General features: G+C 41.7%; 1 protein-coding gene across 2 annotated transcripts in view; it reads right to left on the bottom strand.

Moving 5' to 3' along the window:
- The window catches only part of LOC126210482 (GATOR complex protein NPRL3), a 90,676-nt gene that overhangs the window by 14,399 nt on the left and 49,275 nt on the right, over positions 1–27,002 (bottom strand). For both annotated transcript variants that reach the window (XM_049939715.1, XM_049939716.1), the window contains exons 4-5: positions 21,905–22,069; positions 14,417–14,599 (exon numbers count right to left, since the gene is read on the bottom strand). In XM_049939715.1, coding sequence (XP_049795672.1) covers positions 14,417–14,599; positions 21,905–22,069 — 348 coding nt within the window. The remainder of the gene's footprint in view (positions 1–14,416; positions 14,600–21,904; positions 22,070–27,002) is intronic.

Genomic DNA, 27,002 nt, shown 5'->3' with positions numbered 1-27,002 from the left:
TGTCAATGGTCACCATAGCCGTATTGATGCATTCTCTGAAGTGTTTCAGTGTTCTTCAAAGTGGGGGTACATAAATCTGGTCCTTCATGTACCCCCAAACGAAAAAGTGGCAGGGGGATAGGTCAGGCAACCTGAGAGGCCAAGCGAATGGAGCCACACCGCCTTTACCACTGTGCCCAATCCGGTGATGTGGAAGTTGTCATTTAGGTAGCGACAAACATCAATGGTCTGGCGAGGACGTGCCCCATCTTATCGGAGATGAAATTTTTGAAACTGGCTGTCGGTTGTGGAAACAACCACAACTACAATATATCAAGGTAAGAGCTACACTACATGATCAAAAGTGTCCAGATACTCCCAAAAACATATGTTTTTCATGTTTAGGTGCATTGTGCTGCCACCTACTGCCAGGTACTCCATATCAGCGACCTCACTAGTCATTAGACATCGTGAGAGATCGTAATGGGGCACTCTGCGGAACTCACGGACTTCCAATGTGGTCAGGTGATTGGGTGTCACTTGTGTCATACGTGTGTATGCGAGATTTCCACACTCCTAAACATCCCTAGGTCCGTTGTTTCCAATGTGATAGAGAATTGGAAACATGCAGGGACACGTAGAGCACTAAAACGTATAGGCCAGCCTCGTCTGTGTCTGTTGACTGACAGAGACTGCCAACAGTTAAAGAGGGTCGTAATGTGTAATAGGCAGACATCTATCCAGACCATCAAATAAGAATTCCAAACTGCATCAGGATCCACTGCAAGTACTATGACAGTTAGGCAGGAGGTGAGAAAATTTGGATTTCATGGTTGTGCGGTTGCTCATAAGCCGCTAAATGCCAAACGATGCCTCGCTTAGTGTAAGGAGCATAAACATTGGACGACTGAATAATTGAAAAACATTGTGTGGAGTGACGTATCACGGTACACAATGTGGCAGTCTGATGGCAGGGTGTGGGGATGGCGAATCCAAAGTGAGTGTCATCTGCCAGCGTGTGTAGTGCCAATGGTAAAATTCGAAGGTGGTGGTGTTATGGTGTGGTCGTGTTTTTCATAGAGGGGGGCTTCCATCCCTTGTTGTTTTGCGTGGCACTATCACAGCACAGGCCTACATTGATGTTTTAAGCACCTTCTTGCTTCCCACTCTTAAAGAGCAATTGGGGGATGGTGATTGCAATTCTCAACAAGATCAAGCACCTGTTCATAATGCACAGCCTGTGGTGGAATGGTTACAAAACAATAACATCCCTGTAATGGACTGGCCTGCAGTGAGTCCTGACCTGAATCCTATAGAACACCTTTGGGATGTTTTGGAACACTGACTTCGTGCCTGGTCTCACCTACCAACATCAATACCTCTCCTCAGTGCAGCACTCTGGGGAGAATGGGCAGCCATTCCCCAAGAAATCTTCCAGCACCTCATTGAACGTATGCCTAGAGTGGAAGCTGTCATCAAGGCTACGGGTGGGCTAACAACATACTGAATTCCATCATTACCAATGAAGGGTGCACGAACTTTTAAGTCATTTTCAGCCAGGTGTCTGGATACTTTTGATCACACAGAGTACCATCACAGTCTTTTCACAGAAGAATAAAAGAGCCCATACAGCTTTGTCTGTGACATTGCAAGGAAGCATTAACCTCCAATCAATCTCAACTGAAGAAGTTGGTCATAATCTTCCAGTTTTAACTATCGCAAAATCTGGAGACTGTATGGTCTGAAATGTAACCAATATCACAAAATCATCCACACAGTTTGTTGTGGTGTTCCAAGTTTATCGGCCTGCATGGACCACTGATTTTTGTGGACTGCATACAAAACCTTCCCTCACCCTCTTCAACATTGCATCTGGCACATTTGGTCGACCAGTACTTTTCTGTTTACAAGAGACAACCAGTGCTCCTGAACTATCAATACCAACATACAATGCTCTCTTTACATGGTTGTCAAGTTTTGTAATTCCTTCTGAACACACACTCCACTGTTGTAACTGATAAACATCTTTCATATTCCAACATACAAAAAATCTTTTCTTGCTCTGTTGCCATTTGGTCAAGGCACTACACTTGTAACACCAGCTGTTGGGCACGAAGCAAACCCACTGATTATACGATTCTATTCATACATCAATCACATCTGTACATGTAATACTTTGCAAAATATAGAGCTCTGAAAACAAAACCCTAGAAATTTTAAAATCTAAGTTCTTTAGAAATTGAAAAACAAATAAGATTTTTGCCATTTCATTTAAATATTTTGACACAAAGGGATAACAGAAAGAAAAGGCTCCATAGAAATAATGGAAGGAGTCAAAGTAATCAATCACTGTGTATTTGACACATAAATGGCTGACCAGTTCATAAACAATGTTTGAAGCTATTACAAAAAACAGCACTACAATATGATCTCACTCTAACACAGAAAAAAGTTGTTGCATGTGGTACATAAGGAAGAGGAGGAGAGCACCAACAGAAGGAAATTTGAGGGTAATCCCAAAAGTAAAGTGTTCTCTTATTTTTTTTCTGAAATAAAAAATATATATATATTCTATAATATTTAGATCATGTTCTCTTATTTTTTTTCTGAAATAAAAAAAATATATTCTATAATATTTAGATCATCTTAAGGTTGAAAATTTATTTGTTTATCTACATAACTGCCATTTCAGACAATACTAAGGTTTTGTACCTCAATCAGTAAAAACGGAACCCTTATAGAATCACTTTGATGTCTCCCTGCCTACCTGTATGACTATTAAAAGAAAACCCTTCTTCTGTTGTTCGTTTGTTTGTCTGTCTGCCTGCCCATCCGACTATTATAAAAAAAAAATCCTTCTTCTCAGGAAAGAGTACATGGATCAAGTTGAAATTTATGTCACACATTAAGGTCTACGGTCCCTTGGTGGTGTACAAAATCGAAGCTTCTAAGTCGATGCAATTAAAAGGTACTGCCATTTACGTTACATATTTTGACACTCGCAAACTCACTTATTAAAACCTATAAGATACTTCCCATTGGCCAAGAATGAGGAAATTTGGCAGGAAGCAAGGTTTTACAGCAAAAGTAAAGGGGAAAAAAATCTGCACACTGTTAATTTGTAATCATATCACATGAAATAAATAGTTCTTCTGAAACTGGTTATCGAACTTCAGGCTTAAAATTAATCAATCCTCGAATGTCTTGGAATTTCCATGATTAGTATCTTGTCAATGTCAATGCTGATAACACGCAAAAATCATTGAGTTTCTCAATTCCCAGTATGGATAACCGGTCTATAAACATAATTAAGTTTGTACAGAAGCCTCAAAGCACGAGTCCTACTCATATCTGGCCATTTTTTTTTTTTTTTTTTTTTTGTAGATGCTGTGACAGTTTTTGTACATCCATGTAATATCACCTTGCTTCCATGCCCTCGAAGGAGCATTGAACCTCACCCATTACCTTGTTGCAGGGACTGAACCGGCTTCTGGCCAAATGTTCTTTTAACTAATGGAACAGGTGGCAGTCACTGGGTGCCAATTCTGCACTATTGGGTGGGTGGCTCACAATGTTCCACTTAAATGTTTACAGGAGAGCAACAGTTCTACATGGGACGTGGGAGGGAGCGATGTTTTGGGGAATGCTTATGCCCTTGCTCAATATTCCTCTTCTCCAGTTCTGAATTGCTGATCTGAGTTTTTTTGGAATTCGACAGTACCTGCCTGGACCTACTGTGGTCCCAGCAGGTATAAAGTCTATCAACAACACCCACTTCCTGTTCCAAAACACAACTGGAGAGACTTCACCAACAGACTTTGTGTGTTTTGAGTTTTTGAGGCTCAAGCAAAGAGGAGTGCCACCATTCATGTTATTGTTGTCTGATCTCAGGTGTAAAGTGGAACACAGGTTTTGTCACCCTTGAAATAGAGTAAAGCAGTGAAGAAATTTGTGGAAAGGAACAAATCGCTATTTATGGTCTTCCATAACAATCTGTGGTACCCAACACACCTTCAGATATTGCATTTTTTCTGTTAGGCAATGGATTTCAATCAGTACACCCATTTGTGTGTGTGTAAAAAAAATAAAAAAAAATAATGAGCTCTGACCGGAGTGCATTTCTCAATGGCTGCCAAGCCGAGAATAAGTGTCATGTGAGGCACACGCATATCTGTTTGGAAGTGTGACAAGCAGCAATCATAACTATGTGACCAACAGCTGAACGAACTACTGGGTTGGCACCTAAGTTCGTAAGGTTTTCCATAAGTTTAATAAACATAACTGAGATTTAAGTCAACAATAATATATTCTCCTCACTATTTACAATATTCTATCAAAGCTGATGTACTTTTCTGATTTAGCGACTGTAGAAATCACGTGGTTTGGAGGTGAAGAATTCATCGAGCTATGTTTGGAGCACAATTTTAGTCTGGAAAGAAAGTTTCTCGACAGTTGTTTGATGGAGAGTGGCAAAGGTCAAAACCTGAGGGATCAGGTGAATAAGATGTGTGTGGAACAACTCCTGTATAGTATTTTTTGTCAGTCTAGCAGAGTGTGGGTGGGTGTTATCACTGAATAGCATCACTTCACACAGTCCCCGTGGTCATTGTTCTTGGACTGCATCTGCAAAACGCCTCAGCTGTTGGCGATAAATGTCAACAGTGATGGCTACACCATGGGGAAGCAATTCGTAGTACACCACAACATCGCTGTTCCACCAGATGTAGAACATTATCTTTTGTGGGTGTGTACAGGTCTTTCGTGTGTACAGGTCTTTCTAGGGAGAGTTGCTACTTTGTTTGGGCTCATCTATTCCTTTCTTTTCCTTCTGTTAGCATACAGAAACCATTTCTTGTCACCAGTAACGATACAAGATAGCATGAGACAACTCGTGGCGTGCAAGCAGAGGTGCACATATGGCCTCTGCTGATTTTTGCTTAGAACATGCCTTACCCATACACCCGATTTTTGAACCTTCCCCATTGCAAGCAAATGTTGCTTCACAGTAGAATGATCACAGTTCATCACATTTACCAGTTTCTTGAGTACAATGACATAGATCATTTTGGATTAATGTGTTTAAACAATCTTCATCACACCTCGAAGGTATTCCCGAGTATGGAGAGTCACTAATGTGAAAACAATCCTCCTCAAAACAAGACAACCATTTTCTTGCCATGCTCCGTCCAATGACATTATGCCCACGCAGGGTGCAAATGTTTCTGGCTGCCTCTACTGAATTCAAACTGAAGAATACGTCAGAAATGCTCTGACTTCTGTACTTGGTACTCTTGTTGTGGTGTCACCGCCAGACACCACACTTGCTAGGTGGTAGCTTTAAATCGGCCGCGGTCCATTAGTACATGTCGGACTCGCGTGTCGCCACTGGCAGTGATCGCAGACCGAGTGCCACCACACGGCAGGTCTCGAGAGACGTACTAGCACTCGACCCAGTTGTACGACGACGTTGCTAGCGACTACACTGACGAAGCCTTTCTCTCATTTGCCGAGAGACAGTTAGAATAACCTTCAGCTAAGTTAATAGCTACGACCTAGCAAGGCACCATTTGTACCATTGCATTTATCTCAAGATAGTCTCACTTGTATCATCAAGAATGCTGTATACCAAAGGACGATATAAAAGTTAAGTGTTCTAGTAGCTACGTTTTTTTCTTTATCACATTCATTACGAATCCTGTTCCAGACTTCGCGCCAGTCGGCGTGTGTGTACGTGTGCCCTTTCGGCTACCCGTCACTGTGGACTGGCTGCCTTGTCAGTCCACTACACTTGTTTTCTAACATCCAAAGCTCCACTCACTCTCCAAATGACAAAGTGACAATACATAAACTCAAATGGCAACACGCAACTAAAAAAATAAAACATTACACTCAATAAATAAACTCATAGCAACAGCACTACCAACATAAAAAACAAAAATGCTACGAAAAAAAAAAAATGCTACGAAAAAAACAAGATTGCTACGAAAAAAACAAGATTGCTACGGAAAAAAAAAAAACAAGATTGCTACGAAAAAAAAAAAAAAAACCAAGATTGCTACGGAAAAAAAAAACAAGATTGCTAAAAAAACAAGATTGCTACAGGAAAAAAAAAACAAGATTGCTACAGGAAAAAAAACAAGATTGCTACGGAAAAAAAAAAAAACACGGTTGCTACGGAAAAAAAACACGGTTGCTACGAAAAAAAAAAACACGGTTGCTACGAAAAAAAAAAAACCACGGTTGCTACGAAAAAAAAAAAACACGGTTGCTACAAAAAAAAACACGGTTGCTACCAAAAAAACACGGTTGCTACGAAAAAAAAAAACACGGTTGCTACGAAAAAAAAAAACACGGTTGCTACGGAAAAAACACGGTTGCTACAAAAAAACAAGATTGCTACAAAAAAACAAGATTGCTACAAAAAAAAACAAGATTGCTACAAAAAAAACAAGATTGCTACAAAAAAAAAAACAAGATTGCTACAAAAAAAACAAGATTGCTACAAAAAAAACAAGATTGCTACAAAAAAAAAACAAAAATGCATGTACCTAATATTTTTCTGCATCTCCAATGTTTTGGGAGACCTCTCTTTCAGGATTACCCTCGTGTAACAGAGAAAGAGGGATACTGCAGAATGGACGGTATCAGCGCAGGAAGTGTTAAGTTATGGTCATACGGCAGGCGGGCATGTTGTGCCCAGCAGCATGTTCTGTCACCAAGTAGTCAACTCTGTTCTCAGACACAGTTTGGCAGTGGCCATCCATTCAGATGGACAGCTGGCTGGTAGTATTGCCCACATGAAAAGATGTGTAGTACAGCACAACTGGAATATGACTTGAGTTCTTTCATAGGTGGCCCTGCCTCTGATAGGATAGGATAAGCTTGTGATGGGGCTAGAGTACGTTGTGCTTGGTGAGTGCATCCGACAGGTCTCACAAATGGGTGTCCCACAGGGGTTTGGAACATGTGGCAATGTGTCATAAGGAGGTGTATGAATAGACAAGCAAGGCTATTTTTTTTACATTCAGTGAGCAATGGAATACCACTTTTGGAGGGATCGTACGGATTGTGGGAAGGACACTCCTTGTTTATTCAAAATGATAAATAGACAAAACACTAGAGGAGCATATAGTCAAGTTGTTACTAGTGGAGCATATAGTCAAGGTGTTCAGTCCTTATTTTGAGAAAAGAGGATTTCAATACCCTAAATCTTGTAGCTGACACTGTCTCAGAACAAGCTAGGTATAACTATAGCCAACAGACATTGGGGTATGGACATGTGATGCCTGTAGCTGACCTGATGGAACAGGAATGAAGTCCAATAGTTCTATGACCACTAGGCCGAATACCAGAAAAGTGAAGGGGTGAAGAAGAACAAGAAGATTCAATGAAAGATAAGTGATGAGCTTTGATCCGTTTTGTTTTGTTTTAGGGAGCAAAAACAACTAAGGTCATAAGCGCTCACGTCAGAACGGTAGAACACTAAGACGAAAAAGGAATTAAAAGCTACTACAAGTTGAGCCCAATCAACAGACGGAGAGACAGCTAAAAACAGATACTTTCTCTTGGATCAAGTTCCACAAAATACACCGTAGAGACAATGGAGGTTCTGAACAAAAGATTAAATGTCTTTCGCCATATTGCTAAGTTGGATAAAAAGCAAAATGTGGGCAACAGCCAACACATCGTTCTTTAAAACGACCGATAACTCAAGTCGGACAACATAAATTAGAACGTAAGTGCTTAAAAAAGGGGCATTCCATCACGAAATGGTGAACCATCAAAGGTCGATGACAATGAGCACAAAGTGGTGGGCGATCAACACTTAACAAATGACGATGGCTAAAATGACAGTGCCCAAAATACGGAGCCTAGCTAAAATGATCTCCTTGCAGCGAGAGAGCCCAGAGGAGGTCGATCAAAATGCTGGGTGAGGTTTACCTCCCTGGAGCTTGTTCCCATGAAGGGAAGACCAATGGTGAGCCCGAAGGGATACTACCTACTGACTGATGGCAATACAGAGATTGTCACAGGGAATGGAAGAACTAGAGGGCAAAGGTATGTGGACTGCAGCCTTGGCAATAGCACCAGCAGCTTCATTTCCCCATCAGACTGAGATGACCAGGGACCCACATACACACCACAGTGGCTCCCTCAGAAGCGAGCAAGTGAAAGATTTCCTGGACCTGTTGCATCACGGAATTGACAGTGTACAGCACACAGAGGCTCTGAAGAGCACTGAGAGAGTCAGAGCAGTTGGCACAATTGAAAAGCCTATGTAGCTGGATGTACTGGGTGGCCTGATACAGAGCAAAGAGCTCGACTGTACATACAGAGCAGTGTTCGGAAGCCGATCCCGAAAATTGTCGGTGCCAATGATGAAGGCATACCCAACACCAGGATCAGTCCCAGAGCCATCAGTGTACACAAAGTTCCGTGCGGAGGTTGAGAAGCTTACGTTGATAAGAGAGAGTTTGCAATAGTGTCCTTAGAAAGTGAATGAAGTGCAAGGTGAACACGGGCTGCTGCACGACGCCAAGGTGGTGAAAGGTTCACACCCACTGGGAAAGTGGCAGGTAGAGTGAAGTTAACCTGCCAGAGCAATAGAGAAGAGGAACACACCCCATATTGGCAGTCAAAGGAGTCAACGAAGAAGGATGCACAGTGTGGGTGGCCAGGCATGGCTAACAGCATATGTATCTGCTGAGGACAATGTCACATTGGTATGACAGCAATAGTTTGGCAGGTTCTGCATACAGATTCTCAGCCAAGCTGGTGTAAAAGGCACCAGCGGTCAATGGGATGCAACAATGGTGGATTGTGTTGAGACGATGTAAAATGGATGGACATAGAGATGCATAAAGGAAACACTCAGTCTAGTTTTGAATGGACAAGCAATCAGTACAAACGGAAGAGGTGGTTCGCTCCGCTCTGCGGAAAGCACTGCTGAGGACATGTAGGACATTGACGGACCAGATACAGTGGGTGGCCAGGTAAGACATGTGGGAGGACCAAGAAAGTTTCCTATCTAGCATGAGCTCCAGGAATTTTGTAGTTTCAGTGAACAGAAGAGCAACAGGCCCAAGATGTAAAGACAATGGAAGAAACCCGCTGCACCACCAGAAAGTCATACAAATGGTTTTGTCAGTGGGAAAGCGAAAGCCATTGTTAATGCTCCCCAAGTAAAGACAATCAAGACAACGCTGCACAAGGAGGAAAGTCTGTGAAGAACTGCAATAGCTCAAAAAATCATGAATGAAAAGGGAGCTGGAGATACCCGGTGGAAGAGGCCATAATAGGATTAATGGCGACAGTAGGACCACGCTCAGGACGGAACCCTGAGGCACATAATTTTCCTGGATAAAGACGTCCAACAAAGCAGAACCCACATGTACCTTGAAAACATGGTCTTTTAAAAATTTCAGAAAGAAACAGGGTAGGCGGCCATGGAAGCACCACGTACAAAGAGTACAGAGGACACCAGTCCTCCAACAGGTGTTGTAGGCTTTCTCCAATTCAAAAAACACTGTCACAGCCTGGTATTTCTACAGAAAACCATACATGACATGGGCTGACAAAGTGACAATACGGTCAACTGCAGAACGGCACACTCATGAATCCACCTTGTGCAGTCGCCAGTAAATTGCGAGACACTAACCACCATACCAGCTGGGCGTGAATCGCCTTGCAAACACGGCTGGTAAGAGAAATGAGGCGGCAGTTAGAAGGAAGGTGTTAGTCCACACCGGACTTAGGTATGGGTACGATAGTGGCTTCATGTCACTGTCTGGGAAATGTGGCCTCTGCCCAGGTGTGATTGTATGTATGAAGGAGAAAGTGCTTGCCTGCAAGAGAAAGGTGCTGCAACAGCTGAATGTGAACACCATCCAGACCTGGAGTAGAGGATTGGGATGAAGTGAGGGCATGATTTAGCTCCCTCATAGTAAAAGTGGCACTGTAGCACTCATGATTCTGAGAAGAGAAGGGTATCGTCTGAGCCTCCTCCACTCCTTTCCGAGGGAGGAAGGCAGGGTGATAGTGGGTGGAGTTTGAAATCTCCGCAAGTTAGTGGCCTCAGGTTGTTGGAGATAGCAATAGGGTCCATTATGACACCATCTGCTATGGTCAGGCCAGGAATTGGGAATGGACTTCGGTCCCATAGAGCCATAAGAGGCTAGTCCACATGACAGAAGAGGGAGTGGAACTGTTGAAAGAACCAGTAAATGAAATCCGGCTAGCTTTTTTGCTAATCGGAAGATCACGACGACACTGCTCATGCAATTTTTATAATGAATACAGTTCACCATCGCAGGATGACAGTTAAAAACACGGAGAGCACATCTCTGCATGTGAATCATGTCACGGTACACCTCAGTCCACCAAGAGACCGGGACATGGCACGGTAAAGATAAAGTGCAACGAATGGAATGTTTTGTGGCGGTAAGGATAATGTTTGTAAGACATTCTACCTGGCCATCACAACTGATGAATAGTTGATTGTCTAAGGTCACCTCCAGTTAGCCTTAGAAAGCTACCATTTGTGTTTACATGTAGGTGGGGTAGGAGTCAGCAAATGGACAGCATATGGGAAATGGTCACTCGAGTGTGTGTCAGAGAGAACGGACCACTCAAGACAACGGGCAAGCTGGGCAGTGCAGAAGGAGAAGTTCAAATGGGAATAGGTGTGCATGGAGTCTGAAAGGAACGCAGGTGCTCCAGTGTGAAGGCAGATGAGGTTGAGTTGATTGTAAAGTCAGCCAAGAGGACACCTCTCTGACAGGTTCCAGGAGCGCCCCAGGCAATGGCACACACTTAAGTCACTAAGCAGTAGAAAGGGGTGAGGGAGGTGCGCAATAAGCTGGAGGAAGTCTGCTCAGGTGACTTCGAATGACGGAGGGATGTAAATGGTACATAGAGAAAAACTGAAGCGAGGAAGGAAAATGCAGACTGCAACAGGGCAACTTTTAACATTGCAGCGCGTCAGCAATCGTGAATAATTTTATGATTATAAAGAGAACCCGTGGCCCACCGAACATTGGCTGGAGTGAGGAAGCATGCTTCTGACATTTGAGCTAAGTACAGCTATTGACATGGTGCACACATACTGTTCATTTTACATTTTATGCGAGTCTTTTGCACTTTTGAGCATTCTGTATTAATGTTGGACCATGCCTCTTTCGACAGTTTGTAGTTTTAGTGCGTTCCGGAGAAGGCATGGTTATCCGCGCCGAAACCTAGGTCAACATCCGGTTTCTATTTGCAATCGAGACGGATTCTTTAAAAACATTAGACCGCAACAGCTTGCAACCGGGTGTTCAGGAAGAGGGTCTGACTATGAATGTCACCCTGATGAGCATCGTGACTTCCCCATGAGATGGAAGGTCAAAGCGAACTGGAAAGAAATGTGAGAGGTCAAAGCGGTCGTGAGGACACAATTTTGATTCCTGGTGGCAGAGAACAAGTGGACACTGCGGTTCCAAGAGCAGCCATAGTTCCTCTTTGTTGGCTCTAAGGCTGCGAACGTTCCATTGGACGAGTGTCATGACCAGGAAGGGGAGGAGGGAAAAAATGAAGGGGCGTCACCTCAGCGACTGCCGAGTGCCAACCTTCGAAATCTCTCTGCTACAGGGCACAGAGGGTGGAGGATCCTGCTCCATGACATGTACAGAGATGTCAGTATTCTCCCTCAGTCAGTCTGCAGAGTCAGAACAACAGCTAACTGTGTGGACTGGCTCACAGAGGTCGGCCGGGTGAGGGTATCACACGGTAACACAACTGAAGAGGATTGTCGAATCGCCGAAGGAGAAGACCAATTGTCTTTATTAGATTTCTTGGAGCCTTTGCGGTTGGCAGATGAAGACGCAGATGTTTGTTGGCTAGAGGGAGTGTCCAACCTGCTGGTTGTGTAGCAGCTGATTTCGGCATATGAGATGAAAATTTAGTGGCTTGTTTCACTGCTGGAGGAGGAGGAGATGGGGATGCTACCATGAAACTGGGCGACTTTACAATCGCAAGTCTGCATGGCCACGTCCTTCATGTAGCGAGATGTAGCAACAATGGTGCTGTAAGTGCTGCAGGGTTTTTGACTAGCCAACAACTTGCTAGTAACAGGGTAAGGCACTTTTTCCTTCACCCTGATCTCCTGGATGGCCTGTTCATCGAGATACACACAACATTCTCGGGAGGAGGCTGCATGGTCGCCAACGCAATTGATACAGCAGGGAGAAGGAGTCCGACTATCTGCCTCGTGAGCATCCCTAGCACAGATTAAATATTTGGCCAGGTGTGGACAGAACATTTGATTGTGGTGAATGTATGGTCGGACTGTGATGACTTCATGGATTGGTTTGATCTTAGATGGAAACACTACTCGATCAAATGTGAGAAAAAGAGTTTGTGTGACCACTAAGGATGTATCTACCATTTTCATCATCCAGTGGCCTGCAATGACGCCCTGATCAGAAATAAGTCTGGATTTCTGCCTTGATCAGACCATCGAGAAGCCCAGTGTAAATAACACCACGTGAAGAATTCAGTATTCCATGGGTCTCGAGACAAACAGGATAGCTGTGGAGGAGCAAAACTGGAAGCAGTTGCTGTGGATGAGAATCACAAGTAGTCTCCAAAAGCAAAGTGCCATTGTGTAAACGAGAGCAGGATTTCACAGGGCCAGCAACTGCATCAACGCCTTTCTGAATAATAAATGGATTAACCGTAGCAAAGGATGGATCACCTTCACTACCTGAAACCATGAAGAACCGAGGTGCAGCCATGAAGGTCTTTGAATCGTTAGCTTCATTCCATTTACATTTAGTAGACTTAGACTGAGATGATGATGTTTGGCTCATTGTGAGAAAATCCCCCACGACTTTCAGAGACTTCCACAGCATGCTCCTTGTTGGGGGGACTCCCCTCAGATGGGGACGCACCTGTCTTAGGGGAAGGTAAGCTCAGCAATCAACCCTTCCTGGACATGGCCTGTACCAGGGGTATGTGTGAATCCTACCTGTAGACCCAGGGCTGGAAATTACACATTACCCAGACACCTGTTATGCGTCGGACAAGTGGGCTCGCCTTCAGGAGCGCATAGGGGAGAAAGAAAAAGAGGAACCTCAAATGCCAAAGAGGAGGAGGAAAATTAAGAAAGAGAGGAAAAAAGAAAAAGAACGTAAAAACAGTGGAGGAACTGTCCTGATGTGAGGTTACTGAAAATTCCCAAAAATATCCCAGACTTATTCCACAAGAGAGGGGAAAAAAAGAGTAGCATGAGGATAGACATGCAGTACAGAAGGTAAAAGTGCTCCAAAGGCTAAGGCCCCACGGTACCCAAGCACAAACTCACGAAAACGTGGTGTGCCCCTAAGGGGTGTGATTTGTCTGTCACTGCACTTCCTGGAGACAGCAAAGGTACAGAATGTACAGAGAAACTAGGTACACTTTGTGTGTGTGTGTGTGTGTGTGTGTGTGTGTGTGTGTGTGTGTGTGTGTGTGTGGAGGGGGGGGGGGGGGTTTACTCGCAAGCATGTCAAACAGGCACGAGAAACAGTGAAGCTAAACAGTATGCTAATGAACTGTTCTCCGAGGGTCAGAGACCCTTACATTATCGTAAGTACTCATACTAGAAATATTTGTATTGGCGTAGAAAAATGAAGGAGGTGCCAGCAGCAATAGGGGCTTTTTGCAGTACCAGTATTTGCTGTTGTAATAGTACCAAGACTAGTAGTTCATAAAGATAACTGTGTAATTAGTCAGAATAGATTGAAGTAATGAAAATCTATGGCTCTTTTCTGTCACAGTGAAGGAACATCTGAGAGTGGGAAAGATGGTGTCAGGGAACTAAACGTAGAGTAGCTTATATGTACCCATATACAGTAAATGTTAGAGCTATAGTAGTAGAAACAAAAGAAGATAACTAGTAAAATACTATGACAGGTGCTGTAAACTTAGTTAAATTTTTAGGGAAAAAATATCATAGATTCACATAAATGTGATAGCCCATTGCTGTTGTCAAGAAAGTGGATTACAACAAATAAATAAAATAATTAGTTGGTTCAAATGGCTCTGAGCACTATGGGACTTAACATCTGTGGTCATCAGTCCCCTAGAACTTACAATTACTTAAAACTAACCAACCTAAGGACATCACACATATCCATGCCTGAGGCAGGATTCGAACCTGCGACCTTAGCAGTCATGCGGTTCCAGACTGAAACACCTAGAACCGCACGGCCAAAATAATTAGTTCAGAGTGATATTAGATAATGAAGGTGTGTCCATTAGCATTTGGTTTATTGAGATATTAAAGTGTGTGCAAATATGGTGGTGTAGATTCGGAGGAAGAGGGTAATGCCTGTCTGTAAAGCTCCCCAACATACTGGGCAAAGGACTGCTTGTCACTGCAGATGCACTGTCCACTTTGACAGAAGTAGTGTATTACCTGATTTCTTAACGGAGGGCCCCTCGCCGTTGGCATGAAGTAGACATATGTGTGCAACTGCAGCAGCATTTTGTGCTGCAGCAGCCAAACAACTACCTTCACCAGCTGCGACTGCTGCTGCGGGTGGTGTAGGGGGTTCTTCTTCTGCCCCAAGGGAGTTGGCAGTGAGAAGTCGCTCATCACCTGGAGGAGACAGTTTGACAAGTGGTAATCATTATGACCAAATTGTGTTATGATTTAAAAAGCTGTTCAGTATTAAAGAAGTAACAATTATTTGTACGTGGGCATGCTGCAAAGTAATGTCACTGAATTTATGTGAAAACTCTTAAAGCTTTTTAAATAAAACAAACTTTATTAACATTCTATATCTGCGTGATTCCTGAAATTTTCCTGGTGTAAAGAGTATTCTGTGATGTTTCAGGACTGTAGCTGGATGACATCGACTTCCTGCCAAAGTATTTCAGCTGACAACCAATGAGCCATCTTCAGGTGAGTGTTTTGCACTGACGGTTGCTAGTTCACATCGTTGACTTTGTACCAAAAATTGGTGTGGAGTTGCACGCACAAAGGTAGTTGCTATGTGAGCAACCTATGTCAAATGCTGATACTACACGCATGCTCTCTCAGGGTGTATACGTAGACAAGAAAAAAAGCTTTCTCATCAAAAATACACTTTCCCCTCGGTGAAAACACACTATACCCTGGGTGGATGCACATTTTTCCTTGTTAAGTGACAATATACTTTCTCTTGGAGCTATAAAACATATCAATCCTTTGAATGGTAAAGGTTTTATATGACAGGCATAGAAGTTCCCAGCTTTTTAGGAAATGAGATCCAGCAAAAAAATACAGCGTTTTGGTGAACTGCTGCAACTATATATGTCTTACAAGAACGATTATAAATTCGCTGTTGTGCACTGAACATTTTATGGGATACCTGGCTGAATACATGTTCCGTCAAGCACTTTGACTTTTCCATAGAAAAGCCATTTATGTGTGAAATCACTCAAGAACTCACCTCGCACTTTTTTTTAAGGATAATTATACTTTTCACCATCACTGATGCACAATTTGTAGTTTATGAAATCAGTAAAATAAATATGAAAACTAACCTTGAAGTTTGGTCTTTTTTAGTTACATGTTAGGATATATAACAAACAAAAATTTTAAATAATGGCACAAATGGCTGGTCTTCTGAACCCGAAGTTTTACTAAGTGGCTGGTCCTCAAACTTTTGGCACAAGTCAAATGCTCCTTGATTTAAGAAATACATGGCACATTCTCACATGCAATATAATTCAGCTCATGTAAAAGGAAATTTACTTTGAAACTAATACTTTACAAACCACCATTCACATTATTTTCCTGCATCCTGTTAGACATGTAAACAGTTGTGACATCACAGTTACTGAAAGTAGTTTGTTGTTACGACATATTGCATAGTCTTTATCCTACAGCCTCTGACACATTTTGCCGTCAAAAGACACTTACGCGGTCACTGTGTTTTGTTATTGCAAATGGCAAATTTTCTTTGAAACTTAAGTTTTAATTTGGAATTATTCTCTCGTTTATGTGTTATTGCTGCAGTATTATTCTGCTACACTGAAATTATTTGTTAGAGTGGCAGGTCTTACCAGCCAAAATTACAAAAATTTAACTGAAATCCAAAACAATGAAAAATTCCTGAATTTTTCTTGAATGAAATAATTCCAGTGTTTTTCCCAGATTTCGCGATTCTCTTGGGGCACGTAACACCCCTGTCTCTTTCAGAGTGCGGACTGAGAGCTAAAATTCACTGTTGAATATAATTTTGAGTAAATTAACAGTGTTGCCACGGGTAGTCGTCTCTCCCCTCTGGTATTAAAATTTTCATGGTAGACTTTCAGGAAACAGCACTTGATTCGTGAAAACTTAAACCAAAAGTCTTCTGGCAATATGTCAGTGATATCTCTGTAGTGTGGTCCCACAGTGAAGAAGAACTGTCATGCTTTCTGCAGCACCTGAATCCAATCCATGAGAATATCAAATTTAAGATGGAAGCAGATAAGGGCAGCTGCCAGCTGTTTCTGGATGCTTGGTCAGTTGGAAAGTGGATAGATCAGTGTGGCATTCTGTTTATCGTAAGAACACACATACAAACTTGTAATTGCAGGTATCTAGTTGCCACCACGCATCACATGCTATGGGAATCCTTTGAACATTGGTGCACTGGGCACATCTTGTGTCTGGTGAAGACAGCCTTGCAAAGGATTTGGAACACCTACAATATGTGTTCAAAGATAATGGGTATTCTCATCTGATCAGCACAGCTTTAGAATCTTAAGGAAACATGTAAAACAATCTTCCACCCACCTACAAAGTCGTGTGCTCCACTTGATTTGGTGAAGGACAATCTGGGATTATGGAGGGTTGGAATCTACAGAATACTTTGCCAGTGTGGCAAACCCTCTATTGGTCACACAACACACACTGTGTGTGAAATGTGCACTGAACATAATTGGCACATGTGCCTTTCTCAGACCAGTAAGTCAGCCATACCTGAGAATTGTATCTCCACATGACATTCCATGGATTATACAGCTACAGAAATCTTTGCCTTGACTAGATCCTTCTGGGCTTCAATAATTAAGGAGTCAATGGAAGTACGTTTGGCATAAGATCTGATGAATCACAATGGTGGTTTCCAACTGGATAAGACATGGAACCCAGTGATTTCTTTAATATATTCAGAAAGAAAACATTTTATGACTAATGACATGTCTGATGATTGTTAATTTTATTAATCTGACATCTGAATTTCAGCTCTGTGAGCCTGCAATCCGACAGAGAGCACGCATTTAGTATCACCAATATGCATGGGCCTGCACGCCAGAGATGGAGCAATATTGGAAGGAGGAGTGAAACTCGATACAGGTCACTCATCTAGCAGTTGCCTTGTGCATGCGTCTCTGGACTAATTTCTGCTATAACTTGTGCAATGTGAACTTATAATCTCCAGTGCAAAACACTCACCTGAGGATGGCTAAAAGGTTGTCAGCCGAAATACTTTGGTGAGAACCCTGGCAATGAACACATCTCCCCAGACCAGATTGTTGATACAGTCACTACAGAATGTCCGACTTTGTTGACGGAGCCACAACCTCACTTCCACTTCCATGGCTTCACCACCATCAAAATGAAGCTCTCAAAGGTGTACTTTAAGTTTTGGGAACAGATGAAAATCAGAGAGGTCCAAGTGGGGACTGTACAGAGGATGATTAATGATAGTGAACCTCATGCAACAGATTGTTGTAAATCACCATACAGCGGCGATGCTGAGTCGTAGACAGGCACAACAAAAAGACTATCACAAATAAAAGCTTTCCGCCAGTAAGGCCTTCGTCAAAAGTACACGAGAGACACACACACACACACACACACACACACACACACACACACACAACTGCAGTCTCAGGCAACTGAACCCACACTCAGGAGACTTCAGCTGCCTGAGATTGCAGTTGTGTTTGCGAGTTGCATTTGCGAACACGTGTGTGTGTGTGTGTGTGTGTGTGTGTGTGTGTGTGTGTGTGTGTGTGTGTTGTCTATTTTTGACAAAGGTGTTATTGGCCAAAAGCTTTCTTTGCGATGGTATTTTGTTGTGTCTATCTGTGACTTAGCATCACCGCTATATGGTGAGTAGCAACTTTCCTTTTCATAATATTGTTACATTCCATCCTGGATTTTCCACTGTTAGGTTGTTGTAAATGTCGCAGTACTCATGTGGTCTGGCATTGTCATGCTGAAGATGATGGTGCTCCGTGTGTGGAAGAACTCTTTGAATTCATGTTTTCAGTTTTTTGAAGGTCTCACGGTGCCTTTCTCATGCCCTGACACAGTTCCATTACACACTGTCACATTACACGCTGCCATGCTACAATTTGGAGCCCTCTAGCAGCGGAGGGTTGCAACTTGGGTCATTAACATGCATGGCTTGTAATAGCTGAATCAATATTGAGAACAGAATAAAAAATTCAGAGGCATTACTTTTCAGCAAACATATTGTAAAACATCCAAGAGGACGAATGGTGTATTGATAAGCATTAGGCATGAAGGTAACACACAGAACATCCCAACTGCAATATTTAATATTTTTAATGCTACATTAACAAAGCTTTTTACAAAATCTATGCAAAATTATTAACAGTAGAATGATAAAGATAGCTAATGTCCAGCTAACGGAAGAAAAAATAGGTTTAGAAAGTGATGATCTTGCTTATGATAATGTTGCTACTGCACACCTGTTGATTGAAAAGTGACATGAATACAACCTGGAAACTCAAATTGCATTTGTAGATTATGAAAAGGTTTTCAAGAGGGTGAACAGGAAATGAGAGTATCCAAGACATTTAACATAATAAAAACATTGTATCGATACACAGGAATTACAAGAAATACAGTGAAACAGGAAGTTAAACAGAATCAGATTAACACCAGAACACGCGCGCGTGCACAAGCGCACGCGCGCACACACACACATACACACACACACACACTTGCCTCTGATGAATGAAAATGACCTCCACTTTGCTGCATATCACCTAAATTAAAGACGTAAGAACTTACCTCTAAGAATTTCAGAAAATGAACAACAATTAATATTAGGAAAAGAATGGATTGCTACTGACCATAAAAATGATATGTTGATCTGCATACTTACAAAATTAAAGGACATTTACACTCAGCTTTCCAACAAAGCCATCTATTTTTTTAAAAACTGCCATCTCTTGCAGTTCAGACCGGAATAAAATTGTCATGCTGAACAGCAATCTGGTGGCAGGGAAGGGGAATGGCAGACAGAAAAGGAGAGAAGCAGGGAAGGGGAAAGACAGGCATGACAGGCATGTGCACTGGCAGAGGGTGGCACACAAAGAGGGTGAGGGGTTGTAAATAGAGGAGATGATACAACAGAGAGGGTGGAAACTGGTGGGTGGAGGGTGTGCGGACAGTAGGTTACTGTACGTTAAGGCAGGGTTAATTTTGGGAAATGCGAAATGAAAAGAGCACCTGCAAACTAGATTTACCAAAGTCCTTATTAGCAAGTTCTGCCATATGGTAGGTACGATAGGCGATAATGTCTCTATCAACAAAACTTTCAAGTCCAGGAACACTAGGTACTCCTGTACCTCCACGTACTATGGCTACAGTGAGCCAACCATTACCGTGATCGAAAGTATCGTTAATGTCAATACTAAAATTAAGTCTGCAACCACAGAAAACACAAGGTCCGTCAACAAGTGCAGTAGCAGCAACACTCTTAACTGGTATGCGGTTCTTCTTGTCTCCAGCTGTTGTGGCGAATTCGATGTTCTCAATTGTTTTATAAACTGTGTGTTTAGAACGGCGACGAATTCTCCTGTAAGGCATCGTGTCTCCTTCTGCATTGTCATGTATACTCGTAATAAGAGAAAAATATCTGTTTATGAGTCTGTATTTATTTGGGTTAAAGGTAAAGGAGTATGTAAAGTTTGTTGGTGACTGTACTTTGTATTTTCATAAATAAAATTATCTCTATGCAAACTGATCTGTAGCGTCAGCCATTAACCGGACACGGGTACATCACGAACGGGGGGGGCTCAAGGAGGCAACAGTTTTGTTTCATTAATAGGCTTATCGCTTGACCTTAGTGACCTCTCGAAGCTGCGGCCGGCTGACGCAATCGTGGCAGCGCGCCAGCAGACGCACACACCCTAGAACACCCAGTGTGCACGTCTGGGATAACACTCCGCTGGCACTGTGAAAATTTTCAAGTCCAAGCTACTGCATATACTATATAAGCGAGCGAGAGCCGCGCAGAGGCTCATTCGCACTGCTGCTGCTGCACAGGCAACTGCATTGAACGCCGCCACGATGCCTTACAGGAGAATTCGTCGCCGTTCTAAACACACAGTTTATAAAACAATTGAGAACATCGAGTTTACAAATTGTTTTGGCTCAAGAGGAACAGACAACGCTTCCAGCGCAGACGACGACTCATCGAAAGAAGACGCCTACCTGTCAGCCCACTGATTGCTAGCGTCAGCCGATAACCGGACACGAGTACATCTAGGCTCTGTCGGAGACAGGGGTGTAACAGTTTGAAAAATATTTTAGAACACATGCCACGTGAAAGAATTAATATTCGACAGAACTGGGCTTGGAGACATATTCAAGAACATTTTCCAAATGATCAAAGTGTATGGCCTACATACTTAAAAAAAATAATACTTTGCTCTAACTTTACATCTTCTGATTGTGTTACATTAGCTGCATTTCTTTTTGGACACTCAGTACATCCTTCTTTACTCTGGTTTGACATATACTCATTGAACAATAAATTTACAGCTGACAGATATCACGTTGTTGTCAGGTGGTATAACCATTTTGGACGTAGTAATTATTTAAGAGAGAAGCATACATATTACAATCTTAGACACGAAGCAGTGTTTAATTTCGATCACAATAATGGTTGGCTCATTGTAGCCATAGTACGTGGAGGTACAGGAGTGCCTAGTGTTCCTGGACTTGAAAGTTTTGTTGATAGAGACATTATAGCCTATCGTACCTACCATACAGCAGAACTTGCTAATAAGGACTTTGGTAAATCTGCTTATATGTCTCCTTCTGCATTGTCTTTGTATACTCGTAATAAGAGAAAAATAACTGTTAATGAGTCTGTATTTATTTGGGTTAAAGGTAAAGGAGTATGTGAGTATGTAAAGTTTGTTGGTGACTGTACTTTATATTTTCATAAATAAAATTATCTCTATGCAAACTGATCTGTAGAGTCAGCCATTAACCGGACACGGGTACATCACGAACAACCTACTGATATGAGTGTGCTGGTGCCTATGGAAATGACAAATAACGACCTGTCTTTTTCAAATACTCATGGTACAGATAGGAAACTAAGACGGAATCTACATGAAAAAATCAATCTTAGTCTTTGTTACTCAGCCCTCCTAATTAATCTTAGACCCGAAAAGTGCCACTACAAAACGGCTGAAACATCAGTCTTGGAAATTTGTGGTAAGGTCTTATGGGACCAAACTGCTGAGGTCATCAGTCCCTAAGCTTACACACTACTTAATCTAACTTAAATTAACTTACACTAGGACAAAACACACACCCATGCCCGAGGGAGGACTCGAACCTCCGACAGAGGAAGCTGCATGGACCGTGACAAGGCGCCTCAGACCACGCGGCTACCCAGCGCAGTGAAATATCAGTCTATTTCAGTATTTTAAGTAATTTATAAGATGATGTGGCAGTGCATCCAGAAGGATTTTAATGAAATCTTGAACCATTATTAGATGGTTCAGTACTGAAGTGGTCTTCAATGAATATATTACAAGAGTATTACTAAACATTGGCTAATGTGTTCATATTAGCGATATACAAATTTTCCGTGCTTGTAATAAAATTTTTGTTGAAACTTGTGAGGTGAGGCAGGAAACAAAACATGCTAACCTGCAGCAGATTGAGCCCTGGGAAGCTTTCTGAGAACCTCTCAACTAGAGGACTGTTGATACCAGTTGGAGCGTCAGGTGAAACCACATACACATTGTTCTCACACAGTGGGAAAATCACAGTTGCCTTTGCCCAGTACACCAAATGTCCTGTTAGCTGGAACACCTGTAAAAATTAACAGAAACAATTTAACATACATTTACAACTGCAGTTTTCATTCTCGTGTGTTATCTAGGCAAAACCTAACTGCACTCTGATACATCAGGAAAGACACACCAGATTGACGTGACAAAACTTTAAGTACTAGAAGTCTCGATCATAAATTTTCAGACTTCTTGTGCATTGTCTTTGTGCACCCACACAGCATTACACATGACACATCTTTTACTAACCAACTGCAATAACTGGAATTCCATTCTTTTGGGATTTCATTCTTCTCCTCTGCAAACAACATCCTAAATTTCTCCAGAACGTAGTTTACAGCACTTAACAAAGTGCTCTATGCGCTGTTTCTATACCATAATGAAACATGTACTTTGAAAGACAAGTGGAGATACCTTTCTTTCATTTTCTTTATGAGACTGGACTTCATTACTTTTTTGAGCCAATATCATTGTTCTTGTTGACACACAACAGATGTTGTTCTGTACAGGTAGGATTATGTTTGTCAATAAGAACAAAGCATTGAGTGAAGAAGGTGAGGGCGAGGGGGAGGAGGGGAAAGGAAGCAATAATAGACTGGCAAACTATCAAGATGTCCAAAATTTTTGTGGGAGCAAATCTGGAACACTAAAGGCACATAGCACGTAGCTGACACTCTTTACAAAGCCTCTGTTCAGCTATTTTTATCCATATGTAGCTGCTGATTTTGGCAACAGATTGTGACACAGCCACCACAGAGAATGGGGAGTACATAAGACAATTAGCCCAGTTTCACATCAATAACATCCCTGTACTTTTCTGCTGTTTTAGTCAGTTTGGCAGTTATTGACTTTATTCTGTATAGCCAAATCCTCTCAGAAACAAAAAATATATATTTTTAATCAGAAAAAATGGTGAAATAAGAAGTGATTGACTTCTATCCTGACTGTGTGACTACTTGGGTGAAAAAATGATAGGAAACGTGCCATTGCTGTACTGACAAAAATAAATCATCCTCTTCAGTTACGTAACTGAAACAGATGTTCTTGTTCAGGTATCATTAAATTGTTTTCTGAATTTTATAGGATTTACGGCTGTTGTCAATTTCCAGAGAACAATTAAAATGCCACTGCTCTTATGGAAAGGTAAAAGTTTTACACTGGCAGCTGAGGATGTTAAAAGAACTACCAGAACATTAGCCTGATTCATCTAATTTCATTCATTAGTGTAATGTGGAATAAAATTTTAGTTACGGTCTTAAATTACACAGAAGATATTATTTACATAAAAATGTGAAAATAGAGTAACAGCAAGAAGTAGGCCTTGACACTCTTCTATGTTGCAAAATAATTATGCAACTAGCGATAGTTTTAACAGCCTCACAACACAATTACTTCCATGAGAAATTTGTTAACTATTCAAAAACTGACAAAAATACAATTCATTAGTATAACATTAGGAATAAAAATGATCTCCACTATACATGACTTAAATTTCCATCTACAAAGATGGCAGGAAAAATAAAATAAAATAAAATTATGATTTAATTGTCATTGGCCATGTTTATGTGAGAGACAACTTCCAGCAGATGGAGCCAGAATTTCCACATGTTTTTCACTCTCCTATTTACAGGTTACGACTTCAGTTGGTTTTGCTAGACCAGTCAAATATTGGTTTTCCGATCATTAATTTTTTTTTTACATAAATGGCCTCTGGAAATCAGCTGTCCTGGTTTCATATTTAGTCAGCATGATGATTGTTTCTCTTCAATTAAGAGTCATTCTGTACGGAGTAGCCGAAAATGTTTAAAAGCAATATGTACCTGACAACACAAGCAAGTTTCAAAAACGGTTGTGCATTTACACAGGAACAAAAATCAACTGTGGGAAAGGAAATCTGCCAGCTAAAATAGCATTACCAGAACCAACATTGGAGTGTTTATATGACCAACCAGAAGTAGTATTGGGAAACTGGTTTACAAAATACAGTTTTGGGAGCCCCATGTTAATGTAATGGCAACATATGATGAGGCTCAAACTGGGAAAGGAAATCGGCCATGTCCTTTCCAAAATGGCCTTTCTAAATCACCTGCCCCAACATTTATCTTTAGCAGTTTAAGAAAAATATGGGAAACCTAAGTCTGGACAGTCAGGCAGGGATTTGAAGTGCTGGCTTTCAGACTGTGAGTCCAGTGTTTTACTACAGCAACGCCTTGTTTGGTAATTATGAAGTTGCAAAAAACTTTCACTGCCTTCTTAGTAAATGAAATATGCTGGCACGTAAGTTACTTTTATAAACAAACTGAAATAAATTCTGTTGGACAATTTATTCTCTTCCATACAGGAGTTAATAATAGGTGATGGAGTTGCACTCACATGCGCACATTCGTTGAAGTCTCGTCCAAATGAAAAACCAAATTATTTTGAATTTAGTGCCATTCCATTTCATCACATCATCATGGATTATGTCTGATCCATGTAACACACAAACTACTAATTTATATCATCTACTGCACATCGATACCTACAAAGTTACTGTGCAATTCACACATAACTCGCAGAGAGTTTGTAGAACCATTTTCAGTTTATTTTTCCATGGTTTCATTTTTGAATAGCATGTGAGAAGAATTAACAGCTAAATCTTTCCGTATGAGATCTGATTTCTCTTATTTTGTTATGATGGAAAATTCAGGATGGAATAACGACAATATTATGAAAAGGACATATTGGTCATTTCTCCTCCTGTAGGAGGGTGTAAACAAATTAATTTTGCATTTGGAGGAGGAAGTTAGTGATTGAAATTTCATGAAAAGATCTCACCACAATGAAAAACAGCTTTGGTTTAGTGACTGCTGTTCCCACTCACATATCATATCCATGATAATCTCTCCTATATTTAGTGATAGTACAAAACAAGATGCCCTTCTCTGAGCTTTTCAGATACCCTCTGTCAATCTTATCAGGTAAGGATCCCATAAAGTGCAGCACTGTTCCAGAAGCAGACCGACAAGCATAGTGTAGGCGTCTCTTCAGTAGATTCACTGCAGCTTCCAAGTTTTCTGTCAATAAAGTGTAAACTTTCATTCACCTTCCCCACAACCTTTTCTGTGTGACAGTTCCAATTGAAGTTACTCATAACTGTAATCATTAAATCTTCAATGTTTAAACTTGTGTGATTTATTGTGTAATTGAAAGAAGAAAACAGTACCGTACCACAAAATTTCCAGAATACCTATCAATACAGTTCACCTACAACATACAAATTTCAGGTAAGTTCTATCTGGACATTAAAAAACAACGCAAAGATATAGGGATGACTGCAGCCAAGCCTCATCAAATAAAAAGAATGTTTTTTTTTTTTTTTTTTTTTTTTTTTTTGGGGGGGGGGGGGGTGTCCAACCCAGAACACTTTCTCTCTTAATTAGAATAAAGTAGCTTGCTGAAATATTAACTTTATTTATTCAGTTGTATTTTTCACTAGACATCACTTTTTCATATGTGGTGTTAGTGTTTAACAGTGTGGAATGAAAACATAGCATATTCTGCAGCACACTCCATACGACTGTTATTCACATCTTTCGCTTACAACTTTTTTTATTTAATTTGGCAAAGCAGTACTATTAATAGTTGATCAACTCAGCCAATGAACACACCTGTCAACTCCTATCCTTAATAAATGTCCTCAATCTTTCCTCTCCCACATCCACACCGGCTATTCAGAGCATCCTCCTACAGGCCGCAAATTAGAGCAGCATGCCACCCTTCACCTCAAAAAACTATCCAATCTCCTGGTTTCCCACCTCCGGAAAGGCAACTCACTCACCCTTCACAACCTTTCCAGCAAACCTCAACCACCTCTCATTGCGCACAAACCCAGTCTCTCCCATCTACTCAATCTCCCACTTCCAGCTCCACTCCCTCCAAAAACTCAAAATTCCAATCAACACAATCTGGTACCACAACACCCTAATTTAGTAGTTAACCTTTCCTCCAAACCTCTCTCCCAATCCGAAACCTCTGTCCTATCCAAAGGCCTCACCTTCAGCCCCACTCCCAGATTCAACCAAACAGCCCTCGTCAAAGATTTACTGTCCTACACTCGTACTCTCTGCTGGAAGTATCACTTTGCCACGAAGAAAAATTATCCTAATCCTACCCCTAATGATCCAACTCCCCAAGACACTATCCAAATTGAACCCTGCCTTGAACAGTTCCGTCCTCCAACACAGCGGGACCCACCTCCTCTCCCTCGAAATCACCCTCTCCAAACCTTCCAGGAATTTCTGACTTCCAGCCTTGCCTCTCAATCCTTCTTAAAAAACCTTAATCCTACTCCCAACATCACCACTGCTGAAGCCCAGGCTATCCGTGATCTGAAGGCTGACCGGTCCATCGTCATTCTTCCGGCGGACAAGGGTTCCACGACTGTGGTACTTGATCATCGGGAGTATGTGGCTGAGGGACTGCGTCAGCTTTCAGACAACACCACATACAAAGTTTGCCAAGGTAATCCCATTCCTGATGTCCAGGCGGAGCTTCAAGGAATCCTCAGAACCTTAGGCCCCCTACAAAACCTTTCACCTGACTCCATCAACCTCCTGACCCCACCGACACCCCGCACCCCTACCTTCTACCTTCTTCCTAAAATTCACAAACCCAATCATCCCGGCCGCCCCATTGTAGCTGGTTACCAAGCCCCCACAGAACGTATCTCTGCCTACGTAGATCAACACCTTCAACCCATTACATGCAGTCTCCCATCCTTCATCAAAGACACCAACCACTTTCTCGAACGCCTGGAATCCTTACCCAATCCGTTACCCCCAGAAACCATCCTTGTAACCATTGATGCCACTTCCTTATACACAAATATCCCACACGTCCAGGGCCTCCCTGTGATGGAGCACTTCCTTTCACGCCGATCACCTGCCACCCTACCTAAAACCTCTTTCCTCATT

This window comes from Schistocerca nitens, chromosome 10 (assembly GCF_023898315.1).
Source record: "Schistocerca nitens isolate TAMUIC-IGC-003100 chromosome 10, iqSchNite1.1, whole genome shotgun sequence".
Classification (NCBI taxonomy): Eukaryota; Metazoa; Arthropoda; class Insecta; order Orthoptera; family Acrididae; genus Schistocerca; species Schistocerca nitens.
This window is presented reverse-complemented; position numbering and strand designations above follow the sequence as displayed.